Source organism: Neophocaena asiaeorientalis, unplaced genomic scaffold (genome assembly GCF_003031525.2).
Source record: "Neophocaena asiaeorientalis asiaeorientalis breed wild unplaced genomic scaffold, Neophocaena_asiaeorientalis_V1.1 scaffold698, whole genome shotgun sequence".
NCBI lineage: Eukaryota > Metazoa > Chordata > Mammalia > Artiodactyla > Phocoenidae > Neophocaena > Neophocaena asiaeorientalis.
Window position 1 is genome coordinate 1,873,060 of NW_020171993.1, and position 17,362 is coordinate 1,890,421.

Sequence of the window (17,362 nt, forward strand, 5' to 3'; positions counted from 1 at the left end):
TTACTTCTTTCTGATTACTCACCCTAACTCAGAACCTTCTCTCTATCCAATATCGGATAAGCAAACCAACAGACTCAAACTCAAGGTTTTCCATAAACTAACTTTGGCCAACATTGCAACTATAGTAATTCCAGCTTCATTTCCCCAGATTCCTCGCAAGATCTTTCAGAATGGACATTTGTGCAGCATTTACCCCAAACCCAGGATAAGGAAACCATCTCCTCTTCCACCAGTAACCATTCGTTGATTTACACTCCAGAATTTAAATAAAAAGCAAACACGGCAAGAAGGCTGGACTCAAAAATCCCTTCTCAAATTCTAAATATCCTAAAGTCTAAATTCCTTAAAATTAAAGACTCCAAAATTCTAGGTAAATAAATATCATACTGTTTTCAGAGTTAATTTCAGAAAAGGCTGGGCTCATGACTTCATATGTAAGTACTGGGGTAGAGTGGTGATGGGGGTGGTAGTAATTGTGACATGGGATGATTCTTCTGTAGTGGTATGTGCTATGCACTGTGCTAGATGGTTTACATAAGTCTTCACTATATTGTCACATAACCCTGTGAGGTAGGTACTATGTTATGATGAAAAAGCTGGGGCTAGCAGAGGTTAAATGACCTCTACAATACGAGGCAAAACCAATAGCTGAACCCCAACCTGGCTGACACCCAACCATCACACTATGATACACTGCTAATTACGGTAGTTGTCCAATAAATATTCCTCAAAGCCGGTATTTGTGTGCTATGACTCTGTCATTGTAGATTCTGCATCTTAATATGCATCTTTTATGGCTTAGGCAAATGCTAATGTGTCTTTTTACACTGAACACAGACCAAACGGATATTGAAGGGACAGTCAGAAATTCCGGAGATCAGGGAGATGCCAAAATAGGCATGATCCAAAATTATCCAAAATAGACAAAATTATCCAGAATTAATTCACAAAATTATAGTCAATAAGGTAAATGAGCTTTCGGTAGTCAACAAGAATCAACTGTATCCACTTATTCATAATTTTTGAGATTTTATTTCCTTTATCATTACTGGCACCATGATTATTAATTCTCATCCATACATTTATACTGATAGTTTCCTAAAAAAATAAAATAAAAACACCTGGGACCCTATCAATTGTATCACTGCAGTACAAGTATCCTATCCCTCTAAGTATTAAAATTTTCCATTAATACTTATGACTCCATAGAAAATAAATATATCATTCAAAAATTCAAGAATCTTGAATAAACTTTAGTGTCTTCGTTTCCTTTCCCCTACTCTGTTTTTTTTTTTTTTTGGAAAATATGGCACTGAAAGAGGTAGAGAGCAAGCAGACGCTATTCCCAGGAAATGTTTACATCGTCACCTTCATTGTCTAAAGTGCAACCATCTGAATGTCTTTCCTTGGCCAATATTATTTTCAGAAGACCCCTGTCAAAATATCAATTTCCTTGGGAGATTAAAAGCAGCCAAAGCTACCATTTCTTGAGGGCCTATTTTGTGCTGAGCATGTTTAATGTATTAAATCTAATCTTCACACCAATCCTAAGAGTTATCTAACTTTAGCACCATTTTCCAGAAGGGGCAATAGAGCTGAAGGGACTGGTTCATCGTGGCAGACCTGGGGTTAACATACTGCACTTGCTAATATGAAGTCTATCCTCTTTCTAATACCTTCTGCCTGTTTCTCCACACGTCAAGCCTGTTGCCACCTTTGGGGCTTTGCCTTAGCTGTCCCCTCTGCCTGGGATGCTCTTTCTAATCTTCACATGACTGGTTGCTTCTTGCCACTTGGGTCTCAGCCAAAATGTCACCTTCTCTTGAGTCCTCTATCCATTCTAGGTAAAGCAGTCAGCTTGTCACACTCCATCACATCACCCTGTTTTAATTCTCCACTTAGCACCTAACCACGATTTGTTATTTTTTTGTTTTGTTTGTTTGCTTATTATCTGTCTCTTCATGAGAGGGTAGAAGCCCCGTGAGAGCCAAAATTCTGGATGTTGTGTTCTCTGCCCCATCTGTAACACCTAGAATGGAGTGGGGCACACAGTAGGTGCTCAATAAAGATCTATGAATGATTGAATGGCTTTCCTGCTGCCTCCATCACACACTAAAGTGGCATCAGGAAAGAATCTTGAAGCCCAGAGAGCTAAATTCAAGTTTCACCTTCAACTAGCTAGGGGGCTGCACTCTGGGTGCCCTCCATTCAGCTCAATTTCTACCACCATCAGGTTGTTTTCCAAGGTCTCAGCAAGGTGAGCTGGAACTCAGGACAGAATCAGAAAATCTTATTGGGTCAGAGGGACCCAGGCCATAAGAGACCAGGGGTCACAGGGCAAGAGGAACAGGCAAGCATCACTGATTTCATCATTTTGTCTTGGACTAACACAGTGGTTCACCGTAAGGCCCAGTACAGCTCAAGAAGAGGGTAAAAGTTTTAAGTATACAGATAAATCCTACCTCTTTTTACAGGGGAAAACTTTATATTAACAAAAGACATCAAGCCAAGGTCACTCAAACTGTCCTAGTTTTTTTTTTTTTTTTTTTTTAACTTTTCATCTATTGCAAACCTCAAAGAAACCCCTTCAACAGTAGAGACTTCTGAAAATACCTATATAACACAACCAAATAGGTCCTAAAATGGGTCATTATCTAGTATATTTCACCAGGAGCCAGCCACTTTACATCTTTTTTCTCTAAAATTTACAGCTTCTCTTTTCTACTAGTTAACTGTCTCCTATAATTAGCTGAAGTGAAAATGTCTTCTAATTGCAGGGGAAAATATCAGTACAATGCCCTAGGAATTAGGAATTAATAAAAACCTTATTTTTTGACACTTTTCATTGGAATTTCTTAAGCTGAGGCCGTGTGTCCACAGTCAGGCTTCAGGGGACCACTAACCTGATGACCCTTTTCCCAGCATGCTGGCAATATGCACATACGTGCATTTTTCTAGAAACAGGGTCCATAGCTTTTAACATCACTAAAAGGGTCCAGGGTTCAAAAACAGTTTCAGAAGCACTGCTTCTGCTAAAAATTTGTTCTGAACTCTTCTGTACTGTGATGGAACAAGAGTAATAAAAAATAAAGCACTTAAGAGGTCCACAGCTCACAAATTAATAAATGCATTTTGTTTAGGAAATTCTGCTAATATGGCTCTTTCAAAAATAATTTCAGAGCCTAGAACAAATCTGAGTATCAGCAGAACAATGTCCAGAAGACATTTCAGAAGGGAGCAGAATTTGTATCGTCCAATGGAACCATGACCAGAACCACGTAACTCTGAGACTGGAAGGAGCCACAGAACACTGGCTGCCCAGACGCCAGCATCACACATCACAGGCAAGAACACCAAAGCCCAGTGTGAGGACAGAGGCACATCAAATGTAAGTGCTACGAGGGAAGCAGAAATAGCAACAAGCAAGTACAAGAGATATACATGACTTGCAAATAAAAATTCAGCTTTGTGGTTTTGGTTTAAGCAATTGGAGAACAGGCACTAGGTCTAGACTATGCTCACACTGGCCCCATGTGACTTATTTCATTAAAGTAATTACAAGGAGCTCATGTTGGCCATGGTTCTATCCTATAGCAAATTTCTTAATTTTTTTTTATCACAGCACAAACTAAACACCTTTGGTTAACTTTTAAGCATTTCTTTCCCTGTAAGGTCAAAGTTGTGCAAGGGTGAAACTTATGAAAAAATCAAAGGAACTTTCCAGAAGGCAACACATAATAAAAGCACAGTTTAGTCTTTCTACTAAAACATCCTATGTGCTCTGACAATCACTGTTCTAATTTACAGGTGCTACAGAAACACACTAACGTAATTCTTGATAAATCTCTCTGGATAGTACCACAGTTCTCAACAAAAATTTCCCATCTCATAAAATTCTTCAGTATAGCACTTAAACACTACAATAGCCAATACCCTTGGGCCCATTCCTCTATCTAATTAAAATGTCTGTCCTGGGCTTCCCTGGTGGCGCAGTGGTTGAGTCCGCCTGCCTATGCAGGAGACACAGGTTCGTGCCCCGGTCCGGTCCGGTCCGGGAGGATCCCACATGCCACAGAGCGGCTGGGCCCGTGAGCCATGGCCGCTGAGCCTGTGCGTCCGGAGCCTGTGCTCCGCAACGGAACTCTCTGATACAAGAAAACAGGGACATAACTTACCATCCCATAGAACAAGGAGCCCATTAGTGTAAATCAAGAAATATAGGCTTCCCCGGTGGCGCAGTAGTTAAGAATCCGTCTGCCAATGCAGGGGACACGGGTTCCAGCCCTGGTCGAGGAGAATCCCACACGCCACGGAGCAACTAAGCCCGTGCACCACAACTACTGAGCCTGCGCTCTAGAGCCACGAGCCACAACTACTGAAGCCCACGTGCCTAGAGCCTGTGCTCCGCAACAAGAGAAGCCACCGCAATGAGAAGCCCGCGCACCGCAACGAAGAGTAGCCCCTGCTCGCCACAACTAGAGAAAGCCCGCGAGCAGCAGTGAAGACCCAACGCAGCCAAAAATAAATAAATGAATAAATAAATTTTTTAAAAAAAGAAATATAACTGCATGGCTTGAAATGAGGACCCACTGTAATTCCTTAAGGCTGATTCTAAACCAAGGAAATAACATCAACATCACTACCAATGCTGAAAGTCATTTAGACATGAGTTAAATCCTCTCCAAGCCGGAGCAATTTAGATTTGGACCAACTGAATTCTTAGGAGTTACTAACTTTGAGAAGATATAAGTCATTTTGACTGCTTAAAACCAAACCAGTTACTCCTAAAGCAAAGAACTGATGTAACTGCCTAACAAATGGAGGCAGAAACTTTAGAGATGGAAGGGTCCTTAGAGAGATTCTAGTGTAGCCCCCTCTTGATAGAAACTAGGGAGCCGAGACCCTGATACACAGAGACTTGCCTGCAGTCACAGTTGACAGATGGCAAAGCCACACCTTGAACCCAGCTCTCCTGACTCTCACAGAACAGTACCTATATATTGCTGGAAGCTGTACAATGAAATACAAAGAGTTTCTTTAATTGGGTAGTTAATACTATACTAATTTACAGTTAAAGTTCCCATAAACTTCCCATATATTTACTAATAAGCCAGCTTGCACTAAAATTTTAGAACACAAATATATATATAAATATCTAACTTAATGTATTTACAAATTAATACATATCTAAATAAATTGAAATAAGTACATCTTCATATCTATGTAGATGGTAAGTGTGTCTGTCTGTCACACATCACATGAGCTAAGGCAACAGTAAAGCTTTGGCTGGAGCTTTGGTTTCCACATTCTGAAAACAAAGGACTGAGCTATAGTAGGTTCAAAAACTCAAAAATTTCTCAGGACCAAGCAGGTAATGAGTCAAGGGGACTGAGTATTAGGGGGTGGTGGGGTCTGCAGCAAACTAGAACACCACAGAACTAAATGCCTTCAGACTGAATGTTAAACATCACTGCCAAATGAATATATCTGTAGCCCGTCCATGGGCTAAGAGCTGTCAGGCTTTTTGTTGCTGTTCTGAACTAGACTCTCCTGCTTCAACATCAGTGATTCTTTTCTGATCTGTACAAAGCTTGGGGTATTTGATGGCTCAAAAAGGGTGCTACTGTTTTCTGTCTTGGGGAGTTAAATGTTCTTTTGGGTCATCTGTTCATAGATTTTGAAACTTAGTTTCCTCCAAACTTTCGGACGATGGAAAGATTTCTGTGGGTCAGGAACGTTTAACTTTCAAAAGGGATCTGTGATGTCTCTCTGGGAAAGCATTATTAGGTCAGACGTTCCTTATCTTTTTTTGAGGGATGATTTTTCACGGTCCTTTAACTGAAGCAGGCCTGTGGCCATGCTATCTATGCTGGAGCCTTAAAAATCAACTGTTTTTCCTCCAGGAAAATGTTTCTGGTCTCCCCAAAGCAGGCACTCACCAGCATCTTAGTCCTTACTTCTATTCTGTCATTTCCTGGTTGTTGTCCCCCCTACCTCCCCAATCTCTCTCCCCCTTGGAACTACGAGGCCTGTGAAGAAAAGGGCCATGTCTGTCTTGCCCACTTGCCTCTCCAGGGTACAGCACAGTGCCTGGTACATAGGACACGCTCAGTGGTGCATGAAAGCTCACCTAAGGCTTGGCATTTCATAGAGAAACATGTAATAGTCTGTTAGAGTAGCTACCCCAGGAGCAGAGGGGATGAATCTCAGTCAATCACCCACACTTTTAAACACTGAACTCCTCTGACCAATATCATACACTTCCATGAGAGCCCAATCCATTCATATATCCATCCTTTCAGGATACAGGGGGAGCGGGCAGTGGAAATCTTAGGATGCTGAGGGAACACGAAGGAGGAGGGGGAGAACCAAACCCAGACTTGGAATGTCAGGGAAAGTTTCCTGGGTAAAGTGAGGTCTATGGTGAGACCTGAAGCACAAGTAGGAATTAGCACGGTCGCTCTTGAGGAACTGAAAGCTGCTCATTGTGGCTGGAGCATGGAGTGTGGGATGGGGTGAGGTAAGCAATAAGGCTGAAGAGGAAATTGGGGTCCAGATCATGCAGAACATTCTATAGCATTTTGAAGAGTTGTGTTTTATCTAAGGGCAGTGGGGAACCACTGAAGGGTTTTAAGTAAAGGAATGACTATCAGCTCGGCAACTGAGAAAGATCATTTTGGATACAGCAATGATGAAGGTGGAAAGAAAGTGGTCAGGAAATGACTTTCAGGCCTCATTTTTATCATATTCTAATAAAATGGAGCAAGCAGCCAACACAAATGGAGTATCAGATCTAGCCAATTGTTTTACAAAATAGAAGAGAGACTACAGAAAATCCAAAGCACTTCTCTGATTCTACATAAATGCTACCCATCTCATTAAAAAGTATTGCACTTTTACTATCACAACTAGTCATCATTCTAAACATTTGCTAGATACCAAAACTGTACTAAGAGTTATGTAAGATAAAATGATTCACTCTGCCCACCAACCTCATTAGCTCTCCGGGGTTGCACAACCGAATTTAACATGTCGGCCTCACAAACTACCAGTGAACAAAGTTATACCATATTAACAGGTTTAGAAATCACAGTCTTTTAAAATAAGCAAAAGCAAAGAATTCTCCAAACAGTTTTCCATCCATTATCATATTCAAAGGACACAAGAATCTGGTCCAGTCTTTCAAGTGCAAGTTGGTATGTAATTAATTGAGTTTTTACAAGGGACACTGTGATCATTGTAATAACTGGTCAATCCTGAATTACTTTCATTTTGTTTTTAGACAGATGAATAGGGACTTCCCTGGTGGAGCAGTGGTTAAGAATCCGCCTGCCAGTGCAGGGAACACAGGTTCGAGCCCTGGTCCGGGAAGATGCCACATGCCACGGAGCAACTAAGGCCATGCGCCACAACTACTGAGCCCACTTGCCACAGCTACTGAAGCCCACACGCCTAGAGCCTGTGCTCCACAACAAGAGAAGCCACGGCAATGAGAAGCCTGCACACCGCAACCAAGAGTAGCCCCCCCTCGCCACAACTAGAGAAAGCCCGCAGGTAGCAACGAAGACCCAGTGCAGCCAAAAATAAATAAATTTTTTTAAAAAGATGAATAAAATGTTTAAGTCAAGATCCTTCCAAAGTGCTTATACTTTACTTGCTCCAAAATCACACTTCAACAGAGATTTAGTGCCTACTATATACCAGACACTGCTCAAGATGCTGGACTTAGAACAGTGAATAAGAGAGGTGGGGTCCCTGCTCTCAAGGTGTTTATACCCTAAAGGAGGAAGGTAAAATAAGAAAATAAATTAACAAAATGATCTCAGAGAGGGATGAGTGCAATGAAGGGTGACAGATAATAATGTGGTCTGGAAGGTGTTCTCTGAGGGGGGAACATCTGAGCCACAACTTAACCATGATAAGAAACAGCCAGCCCCACTGCAGCAAAATTCTCACCATGAAACTGAAGACACAATATACCCAACACAATTCACGTACACTGGGATAAACCTCCCTAGAGATGCTAAAATATGTTTCTTCCCTAAACGCTCCTCACCAAACTGGCTCCAAAAAAAATCATTGTGAGAACAAATAACTGTACCACAAAGTACAAAAGAGAATGAACCGCTAGATAATGAATCTAGAAGATTCAATCTGATGCTATAAATTCATGTACCTGGATCCAGGAATCAAGAGCAAAGTTAATCAACGATTGCCAAGTGGTAACCTGGAGGCTTCCCTTGACAAGACTACTAAACAGGTAACCAAGACTACTAAATAGGTAACCTCACTGAGTTGAGAGAAAGCAGCCCTCCACTGCTGCAGGGAACAGAATGTCTTCAGGAGGGTTGAACCAGGAAAACAGCCTGGGATACTGCCAAGCAGGTCCTTCCTTCCTGAGGGGATGCCAAGGCCTTTCCATGACGCAGCCTCCAGCCCCTCCTGCCTCCTGCCATGTCCCTATGCTCTGCACTAAGTCTTAAGGGCTGGTCCCCATTTGGAAAGTCAGCGAATACAGAGCAAATCTGTGAAAGGAGAAGATAAGGTTTTAACTTAGACAAACTTTCGGGTTTTAGAAGTTCAAGAAATTATGCAAAACAAACCGGTTCTAGAAGAAACAGAAAAAAAGCTGACAGTGATAATTTAGAAAATGAGACTGTGTCCAAAAGTCAGAAACTGTATTTAATGAGTTTGGTGTTTTTTAATGCTCCTACCCTGATAATATTTTTTGCACTAAAGAGGCAACGTAGTTTTCAAGAGTCAGCCTTGGCTCAAATCTAATTCAGGCACTTATTTACCTAACATCTTCTTTGGTAAAATAAGGATAATAAATCCTCAACGTTTTTTCTCTACAGCTTTATTGAGTATAACTGTCACGCAACCACGTGCACACACTTAACAGTGAACTATCTGATGTGCTTAGACGTTAAGTATATAACTGTGAAGCCATCAGCACAATCAAAATAATGAATATATTCATCTCGCTCAGAAGTTTCCTTGTGCCTCCTCTGTAATCCATCCCTCCGTCACCTTCATTCTCCCGTTCCCAGGCAACCACGGATCTGCTTCCTGTCACTACAAACTAGTTTACATTTTCCATAATTTTGCATAAATGAAATCATATAGTATGTGCTCTTTTGTGTCTGGCTTCTTTCAGTATGTAAATTACATATTTTAAGATTCATCCATACTGTTACGTGTACCAATAGTTCATCACTTTTTATTACTGGGTAGTATTCCATTGAATAGATACAGAATTTGTTTAAATATTCACCTGTTGGGGACTTCCCTGGTGGCGCAGTGGTTAAGAATCTGCCTGCCAGTGCAGGGAACACTGCACTCCTGCCAATGCAGGAGACACGGGTTCGACCCCTGGTCCGGGAAGATCCCACATGCCGCGGAGCAACCAAGCCCGTGCGCCACAACTACTGAGCCTGCGCTCTAGAGCCCCTGAGCCACAACTACTGAAGCCCGCGTGCCTAGAGCCTGTGCCCCGCAACAAGAGAAGCTACCTCAATGAGAAGCAAGCGCACCTCAACGAAGAGTAGCCCCTGCTCGCCGCAACTAGAGAAAGCCCACACACAGCAACGAAGACCCAACGCAGGCAAAAATAAATAAATAAAATAAATAAATTTAAATATTCACCTGTTGACTGACATTTTCCAGTTTGGGGGCTATTACAAATAAAGCAGCTGTGAATGTTCACGTACAAGTCTCTGTAAAATGGTTCCATTTCTCTTGGTAAGTACTTAAGGGTAGCTAGGTCCCATGGTAAGTATATGTCTAACACTTTAAGAAACTGTTAAAGTGTTTTCTAACGTGACTATTACTTTATATACTGCACAGTAGTATATGAGAGCTCCAGTTGCTCCACTTCCTCACCAACTCTTGGTATGATCAGTCTCTTTAATTTTAGCCTTTCCCACGGGTTTTGGTTTTAATTTACGTTTCCTTGACTAATCTTTTAATGTGCTATTTTCCATGAAGGGTGCCTATTCAAATCTTTGTCCCATTTTTAAATTGAATATTTTTCTCATTGCATTTTAAGAGTTTTTATATATTCCCGTTAAAAGTCTCTTGTCTGATTTACATGTTGCAAATAATTTCTCCCGGTCAGTGGCTTGTGTTTTCTTTTTCTTAAGTATCTTCTGAAAAGCAATAGTTAATTTTAATAGTCTGATTTGATTTTTTTTTTTTTTTTTTTTTTTTTTTTTACAGTACTTGCTTTTTTGTGTCCTGTCTAAAAAATGTTTGCTTAACCCAAGGGCACTAAGATCTTTCTTCTATGTTTTCTTATAAAAATTTTATAGCTAAAATCCTTTTTTTAGGTCCATGATCCATTTTAAGTTAATTTTTGTGTATGACATGAGGTAAAGGTCAATGCTCAAGTTTCTGCACATAACTATTCAATTGTTCACGTACCTCTTGTTGAAAAAAATTATCATTTCCCCATTGAATTGCCTTGACATCTTTGTCAAAAAAGAAAGTCAATTTATCATATATGTGTGAACCTATTTCTAGACCCTCTTCTACTCTGCTGATCTATATGACTCGCTTTACTCCGATACCACATTATCTTAATTATGGTAATGTTATAGTTACCTTGAAATCAGATAGTTTAAGTCCTCCAACTCATCCTTTTTCAAAATTATTCTTAAATGAGTCTGGGTCCTTCACATGTTCATATAAACTTTAGAATCAGTCTGTTAATTTCTACAACAAAGCTTGATGGTATTTTAACTAGGATTGCATTAAATCTATTGAACAAGTTGGGAAGAACTGTTAAGAACTGAGGTCTTAACAATATTGAATCTTCCCATTTATGAACACAGTATCTCTCTCCATTTATTTAGATCTTTAACTTATTTCAGTGATGGTTTGTCATTTTCAGTGAACAAGCCTTGCATGTTTTATCAGATTTATCCAATTTCATATTTTGATGTTCTTTTAAATGGTATTTTTCTATTTCAGTTTTCGATTGTCCACTGATAATATATAGAAACTGATTTTTGTAGATTGGTTTGGATCCTGCAACCTAGCTAAACCTAGCTTGTCGGTTCTAGAAGCCCTTTTGTAGGTGTCTTAGAATTTTCTACAGTTTTACTTCTTCCTTTGCATGTACTTTATTTTTTTAATTGCCTATTGCACTGACTGGGACCTCCAATACACTGTTGAACAGAAGTGGTAAGAGTAGCTATCCTTGTCACTCCTGATCTTAGCGGAATATCATTCTGTTTTTCACCATTAACGTGTTACCTGTAGGTTTTTCACAATTGTCCTTCACCACGTTGAAAAAGTTCTCTTCTATTACTAATTTGTTGAGAGTTTTTATCATGAATGGGTATTGAATTTTGTCAAATACTCTTTATCTATTGAGATGATCATATGAATCTCCTTTTTTATTCTGTTAATATGAAGAGTGGCACTGATTGACTATAAATGTTTAATCAACCTTGCAGTCCTGGTTATAACCCCATTTGATCATTTGCTATATTGCTGGGTTTGATTTGCTAAAATTTAAGAGTTTTTATATCTATATTCACGAGGGGCACTGGTCTGTAGTTTTATTTATTTGTAATGTTTTCATCAAGTTTTGGTATAAAGGTAATGTTGACCTCATGAAATGAGCCGGGATGTGTTTCCTTCTCTTCTGTTTTCTGAAATAGTTTGTGTAGTTGGCAATATTTCTTCCTTAAATGTATGATAGAACTCACCAGTAAAGCCTTCTGGGACCTTGAGTTTGCACTGTGGAAGGTTTTTAACTACAGACTCAATTGCCTTAATAGACATAATGCTATTCAAGTTATTTGAATGAGTTTGGGTCATTTGTATCTTTCAAAGAATTTGTTCGTTTCATCTAATTGTGGAATTTCCTGGCATAAAGTTATTCATAATATATATTTTTAAATGTCCATAGGATCTATAGTGATGTTCTCTCATACCTAACATTGGTAATTTGTGTGTTTTTATTCTTGATCATTTGAGGTTTATCAATTTTATTATGTTCTTTTTTTCTCCAAAGAACAGCTTTTTGTTTCATTGATTTTTCTCTGCTGTTTCTATTTTCTGCTTCAACTAACCTCTGCTATCTTTACATTTCCTTCTTTTTGCTTACTTAGGATTCAATTTGCTCTTCTTTTCTAGTTTCAGGTGGAAACTCAGGTCTTTGAGATCTTTTCTAATTTAAGTTTTTAATGCTGTGAATTTCCATTTAAGAGTTTCTTTAGTTGTTACATTATATCCCACTACCTCCTTGGATATAATGTAAATTAAATGAAATAGTATAGTTAGGCAAGAAATAGTTGATTGCCTAAATCCATGGCAGGCACTGTGCTTGATACTGGGAATATACTGCACAGAAGAGATCTAACCCTTTCTCTCATCAAGCTTAGAAGGTAATACAGACGAAATTGGTTCAAAATCAACGCCAATGATTATCTTCTTAATACTCAGAAAGCATGTTAAGCAAAAAAGCATAACAACTTTGTTTTAGTCTAATAATAAAGGTGTCTTCTGTTTTTGTCTCTTCTCATGATCTAGCAAAAACTAAGCTTTTAGTATTTTTTAGAGTTTAGCAATTTGTAATTTCAATTGCAACAAATAAATTTACTGTAGAGTAAATTACTCCATTTGTAACTTCCTGAATAAACTACACATTTCAATTTAATATGCTAAAGATAAATAAGTACTTCTGTAATTCTAAATTTCAAAACCACCTTTAGACCTATAAAGGATCATTTAGAAAACAAGCATTCCATATATTTCCAAATATTTTCTTAACAAAAAATTTTAAAAGAAAGGAAACACACTACCCATTCTGCCCTATCATCACAGTTTCAAAATACCCAGAACTTTTAAGAACTGCCTCCTAATTGAATGATTGTCTGACAAATCACCAGTTCCAAGGTCATTTAAAGGCTGACCTATCCTACCACTCATAATTTCCGGAACACCACATTAAACATCTAAATATAATGAATTCAGACAATTATAGATATAGAAATTTAATTTACATTTAAATCTATTCAGCCAGTGGGACAATAGGCAGCTCTAAATACCCCCATCTTGTCAGGTAACCTGAATCTTTCTACACTTAAGCTTCTCCAGCCCTTATCTTGCAGTCTTCATTTAGGCTACAGGTTCTCAAACTTTACTGCACATTGCAATCACGTGGAGAGCTGAAAAGTACTGATGCTGGGGTCCACAGCCATAATAGATTCCTGTCTAGAGTCTTTAAAAGTGGGGATTTTGAAAAGCTCCCCAGGTGATTCAAATGTGCAGACTAGGGGCAAAATGAACCAGTCTAGGATCTCTTTGGGAAAACAGGCTTCTAATGGCCATTGGTCAGTCTGCACCACCATATTTCAGAACCTAGTTCTTTTAGAGCTTTGCCCAACCTAACTCCTAATCAGACACTAATTTAATAATTCCATTGAGATTCCTAGACTCACCTCTATTTCCTGTCCAGAAAGTCACAGGATAAAAAGTCAATCTCTACTTTGGCCATTCCTCTCTAATCCACTTCTAAATTCCACAAAGTAAATTCAGCTGAAGGGAAAGTAACTCAATATAATTTGATGATATGGTTAAACAGTCATGGTTTTTTCTCCTATTTAAGAGACTACTCCACAAGCTGCTGTAAGTTTACAAAGTATATGATAAAATAATCAATTCCTCAAAGTGTAAAATAAATATCTAAATGAATCTTCCTTATTATCCATCTGATTCCCCCACTTGTTAATTTCAAACAGGTTTTCAATACTGAGTCACCATTCTGGGCTCAAAACTGACATTCTCCAGAATTTAAATCATTAAACTCCCGAGACTCTTCAAAGGGCTTACTCCATTTTGCCAGGCCAGACCACTTCATTATAATTATCATTTCATCACATAAGAGTGGGAAGGATAACACCTGCATCACAAAAACAGTATGAAGATTAAGAAGCAAAAGCCTTTTAGCACTGTGTAGAGTGCTCTAGACATTTTAATTTATTTGCAGCAGAAATTTTGCCTCATGGGAACTATGTGAAAAAGCACAGGCAAGTAGCAAGTTGCGGGTTAACTACTTGTCAATATACAGAAGCACCAGCAGGTGAGGAGAGGGGAGGGGGGGCGGTTCACAAACTGCTGAAGAGCCCTCTAAACTCTCAGTACCAATAACTACAGAAACACATACTGCAGGACTCACACCTCTCAGGCTGAAACTGAACTGAAGTCACAAACACACGTAAACCTCATCTCCTTGGAAAACTACTAAACGAAACTTGGCCGACTGAAGACCCAGGCACTCCAATCCCTGCCAATGCAGGTTATGTACCTCTGGGATGTAATGGATGTGCATGCTGAAACACGTGTGCACATCTGAGCTGCTGAACCAACACGTATCCATAAACATTATGAATAATACCTGCGAGAATGTATCGCCTTCTCCTAAAAACCGCTTAAAGAACTTGACCCAAATCAAGTCACTTTCCTATCTATCACAACTTCTTTGCCTTTCCTGCGTATTACCCTCAAGCTGAGAGTTGGGGCGCCTTACCCAAAGTGTGGGCGGAGGGGGATGACCGCCCCTACCCCGACTTCCCGTTAGCCCAAGCTGCCATCCCGAAAGGGGACCGTGTCGAGGATAGCTTTCTAGAGACACACCTGTGCCCTAGCGCACCACCAGTGCCGTGGCCACCTGGGCGAGAACCAAAGCGAGGGCCGCAGTGGAGGGAATTCCCTAAGCTTGGGAAGATGGGAAAGCGGGCCCCGGGCAAGTTTTGTAAAATGAAGGGGGGAGAAGGTGCGGAGTGGACACAAAGGGGAGGGTTCAAGGTACTCACCCAGCCCTCAAAGGTGTCCGAGGCGCCGGCCGTGCGCAGCAGCTCCTGGAACTGCAGGGTGCAGTTGGCCACAAAGTGGTCGTAGCCCAGGGGCGTCTCGTGGAAGACAGCCAGCTCGAGGTGGCCACCGTCGGTGACGTTGGCGCAGAATTCCTCGTTGTACGTGGGTTTGTTGGTCTTCTGCTTGGTGCTCGTCTGGCCCACGCGTACCTGGTCCACGCTCACCGTCAGGTAGGGGTCCAGCAGCTGATAGCCCTTCTTGAAGAGCGAGTGGCGCAGGGACCAGCGGGTGGGCTGCAGCCCCACGGCCTCGCCAATGCGGACCCTCAAGTAGCCATTGAACTTCATGGTGCCGGACGACATGCCGGGGCCGCTGTCCCAATCCAGGGACCGCGCGGTCTCGCAGCGGGAGAGCGCGGAGACCTCGTTCAGGCCAGCCCTCGCGGCGGCCGCAGGAGTGGAGGCAGCTCCCGGGAAAAGCAAAGCGCAAGCCCCCCTCGACCAGCCATTCTGCGTCCCCCGCCGGACCTTCCCTCCCCTCCTTCCCTCTCTCCTCCCTCGCGAGGTGGAAAGGAGGGGAGCCGGGCGCCAAGCCCTCAGAGGGCCGGGGTCGCCCGACCGTCCCTCTCGAGCGCGCGGCGCCTCCCGGGGGCTCGCGCGGGACTCGCCCCTTCTCCAGGGCCAGGAAGCGCCTCTCCGCGGAGAGCCGGAGCGACCCGTCCGGTTAGCTCGAGCCTCAAGCGTCTCCTGCCCCCGCCTCCTCCCGCTTCTGCTCCTGCCCCCGCCTCCGCGGGCTCACGCTCTCCCCCACTCGGTGAGCTTCAAACCAGGAAGCAGCTGCCGCCCCATCCCGGGCAGGAGCCTCGCGCCGCCGGGCTCCAAGTTCACGGCAACCCTGCGCGGGGCTGGCGCGCCCTCCGAAGCCCTGGGGCGCGGCGCGCGGCCGGCGCCCGACCCTGCGTTCGGTCAGTAGCGGGGCGCAAGCGGCCTGGGGAGCGCGGCGCAGGCCGGTTCGCACCGCTCTGCTCGCGCTCCCTGCAGCGGGGTCTGGCGGGGAGCTCTGGGCTGGAAGCTACCCCAGGTGCAGGCCAAAAAGGGAAGGGCTTGCGGCCCAGCCTGAGCGAACACCTGAGGCGTGGGAGACAGACCCGGGGAGCGCCGGAAGGCGGGAAAGAGGAGGAGCAGGGAACCCACGCGGCCGGGAGTCGCCCGCGCCCCCCAGTCCCCCCTAGGAGGTGGGATGGCGACCCAACGTGGCCATCTGGGAGAGGCCCTGGCCGGAGGCGGGTGCGTGACGGGAGGTTCCTTTACCTAATCTTTACAGGGATGGCTCATCCCGAGTTCAGCTTGGGTCCATCCTGTTTGTGTACCTTTTCTGCGGAGAGTAATTACACGGTTGTTGTGTGTGTGCGTGTGTGTGTGTTTTTAATAGAGCAGTAGCGATGATGGAAATCCTGTCCGCCTCCTTCCTTGGAGAGGTCTGTCTTGTTGCACAAAGAACAGGAAAGTTCAGTTCTGAAGACAGACATGGCCGGGACGTAATAAATCTCTTCCTCTGCGGGGTGATTCCCGGTCCACCCGGCCCTGCATGACAAGAACAGTAGATGTTCACACACACAGTCCCTGGCACATGTGCTCGATCGCCTCTTCTAGGAACACTCGGGGCTGTTGCTCTCTTTATGAGTCAGAGGGGGCAGCCTTCAGTTTTTTTCTCCACTCAGGGCTCCTGCAGTTTTTGTCCCCTGGAAGCTCCTTACTCCCTGAGGGCCAGGTCAACCAATTTGTCTCCCATAAAGCCTAGGCCATTCTTAAGATACTTAATTACATTCTCTCTGGCGACTCAGCCTCCTGCTAGCAGGTCAGTCTTTCTAGCCCCCCTACCCACAGTGCCCTATTGGGGGCTTTCTAACCTAGGTTCTCAACATTTCACTGAGGCACACTATGGAATGAAAACAAATAAGAACAATGGGTCGGTGGGGGACGGCCTGTCTTAGAAAACAGCAAAATGTCCTTAGAAGAATGGCAAGGATGCAGCACATCATCCTAATGACACCTTAGCTTTAGATGGGGCTTGTAAAGCAAGCTCTCAAACATCCAAGGAGTTCCTGCGCGGCCCTGGTGCTCCAGGAGAAAAGGTCAAGGGGACCGTTTGCGTCAACTTTGTCATCCTCTCCTCCAAAGAGTGGGACTCTAGCTTTAAGAACCACTAAAGGATTTGCTGCTGTTGGGCTATGATACTAAAAGAAGACTGTCCCAGATCGTGGCCAGCTATACAGCTGCCCTGCGGTTGTGTCATGAGGGACACAAGATACTCCATTTTTGCCCTATCAGTCAGTGCCAGGCATAGATGAGCAGTGGTGACAGAGCAGTGAGCAGGATAGCCATGGTGCCTGCTCTCCTGGGGCTCACAGTCCCACAAGGGAGGAAAAACAACGAAGGGAGGGTGCAGTGGAGGAACAGGCCAAAGTGCCATGGGATAATGTAACCTGTGAGTCAGGGGTAGTCAGAGAAGGGTCACCTAAAAACATTGACAGCAG

The 17,362-nt window shown here is 42.8% G+C and overlaps 1 protein-coding gene across 1 annotated transcript in view; it reads right to left on the bottom strand.

The window, feature by feature from the left end:
- Positions 1–15,575, bottom strand: part of PRKCH (protein kinase C eta) — a 219,929-nt gene extending 204,354 nt beyond the window's left edge. Inside the window, exon 1 of the mRNA XM_024748244.1 lies at positions 14,826–15,575. Within this exon, the coding sequence (XP_024604012.1) occupies positions 14,826–15,188 (363 nt within the window). The 5' untranslated portion in view covers positions 15,189–15,575. The remainder of the gene's footprint in view (positions 1–14,825) is intronic.
- Positions 15,576–17,362: the final 1,787 nt, after the last annotated feature.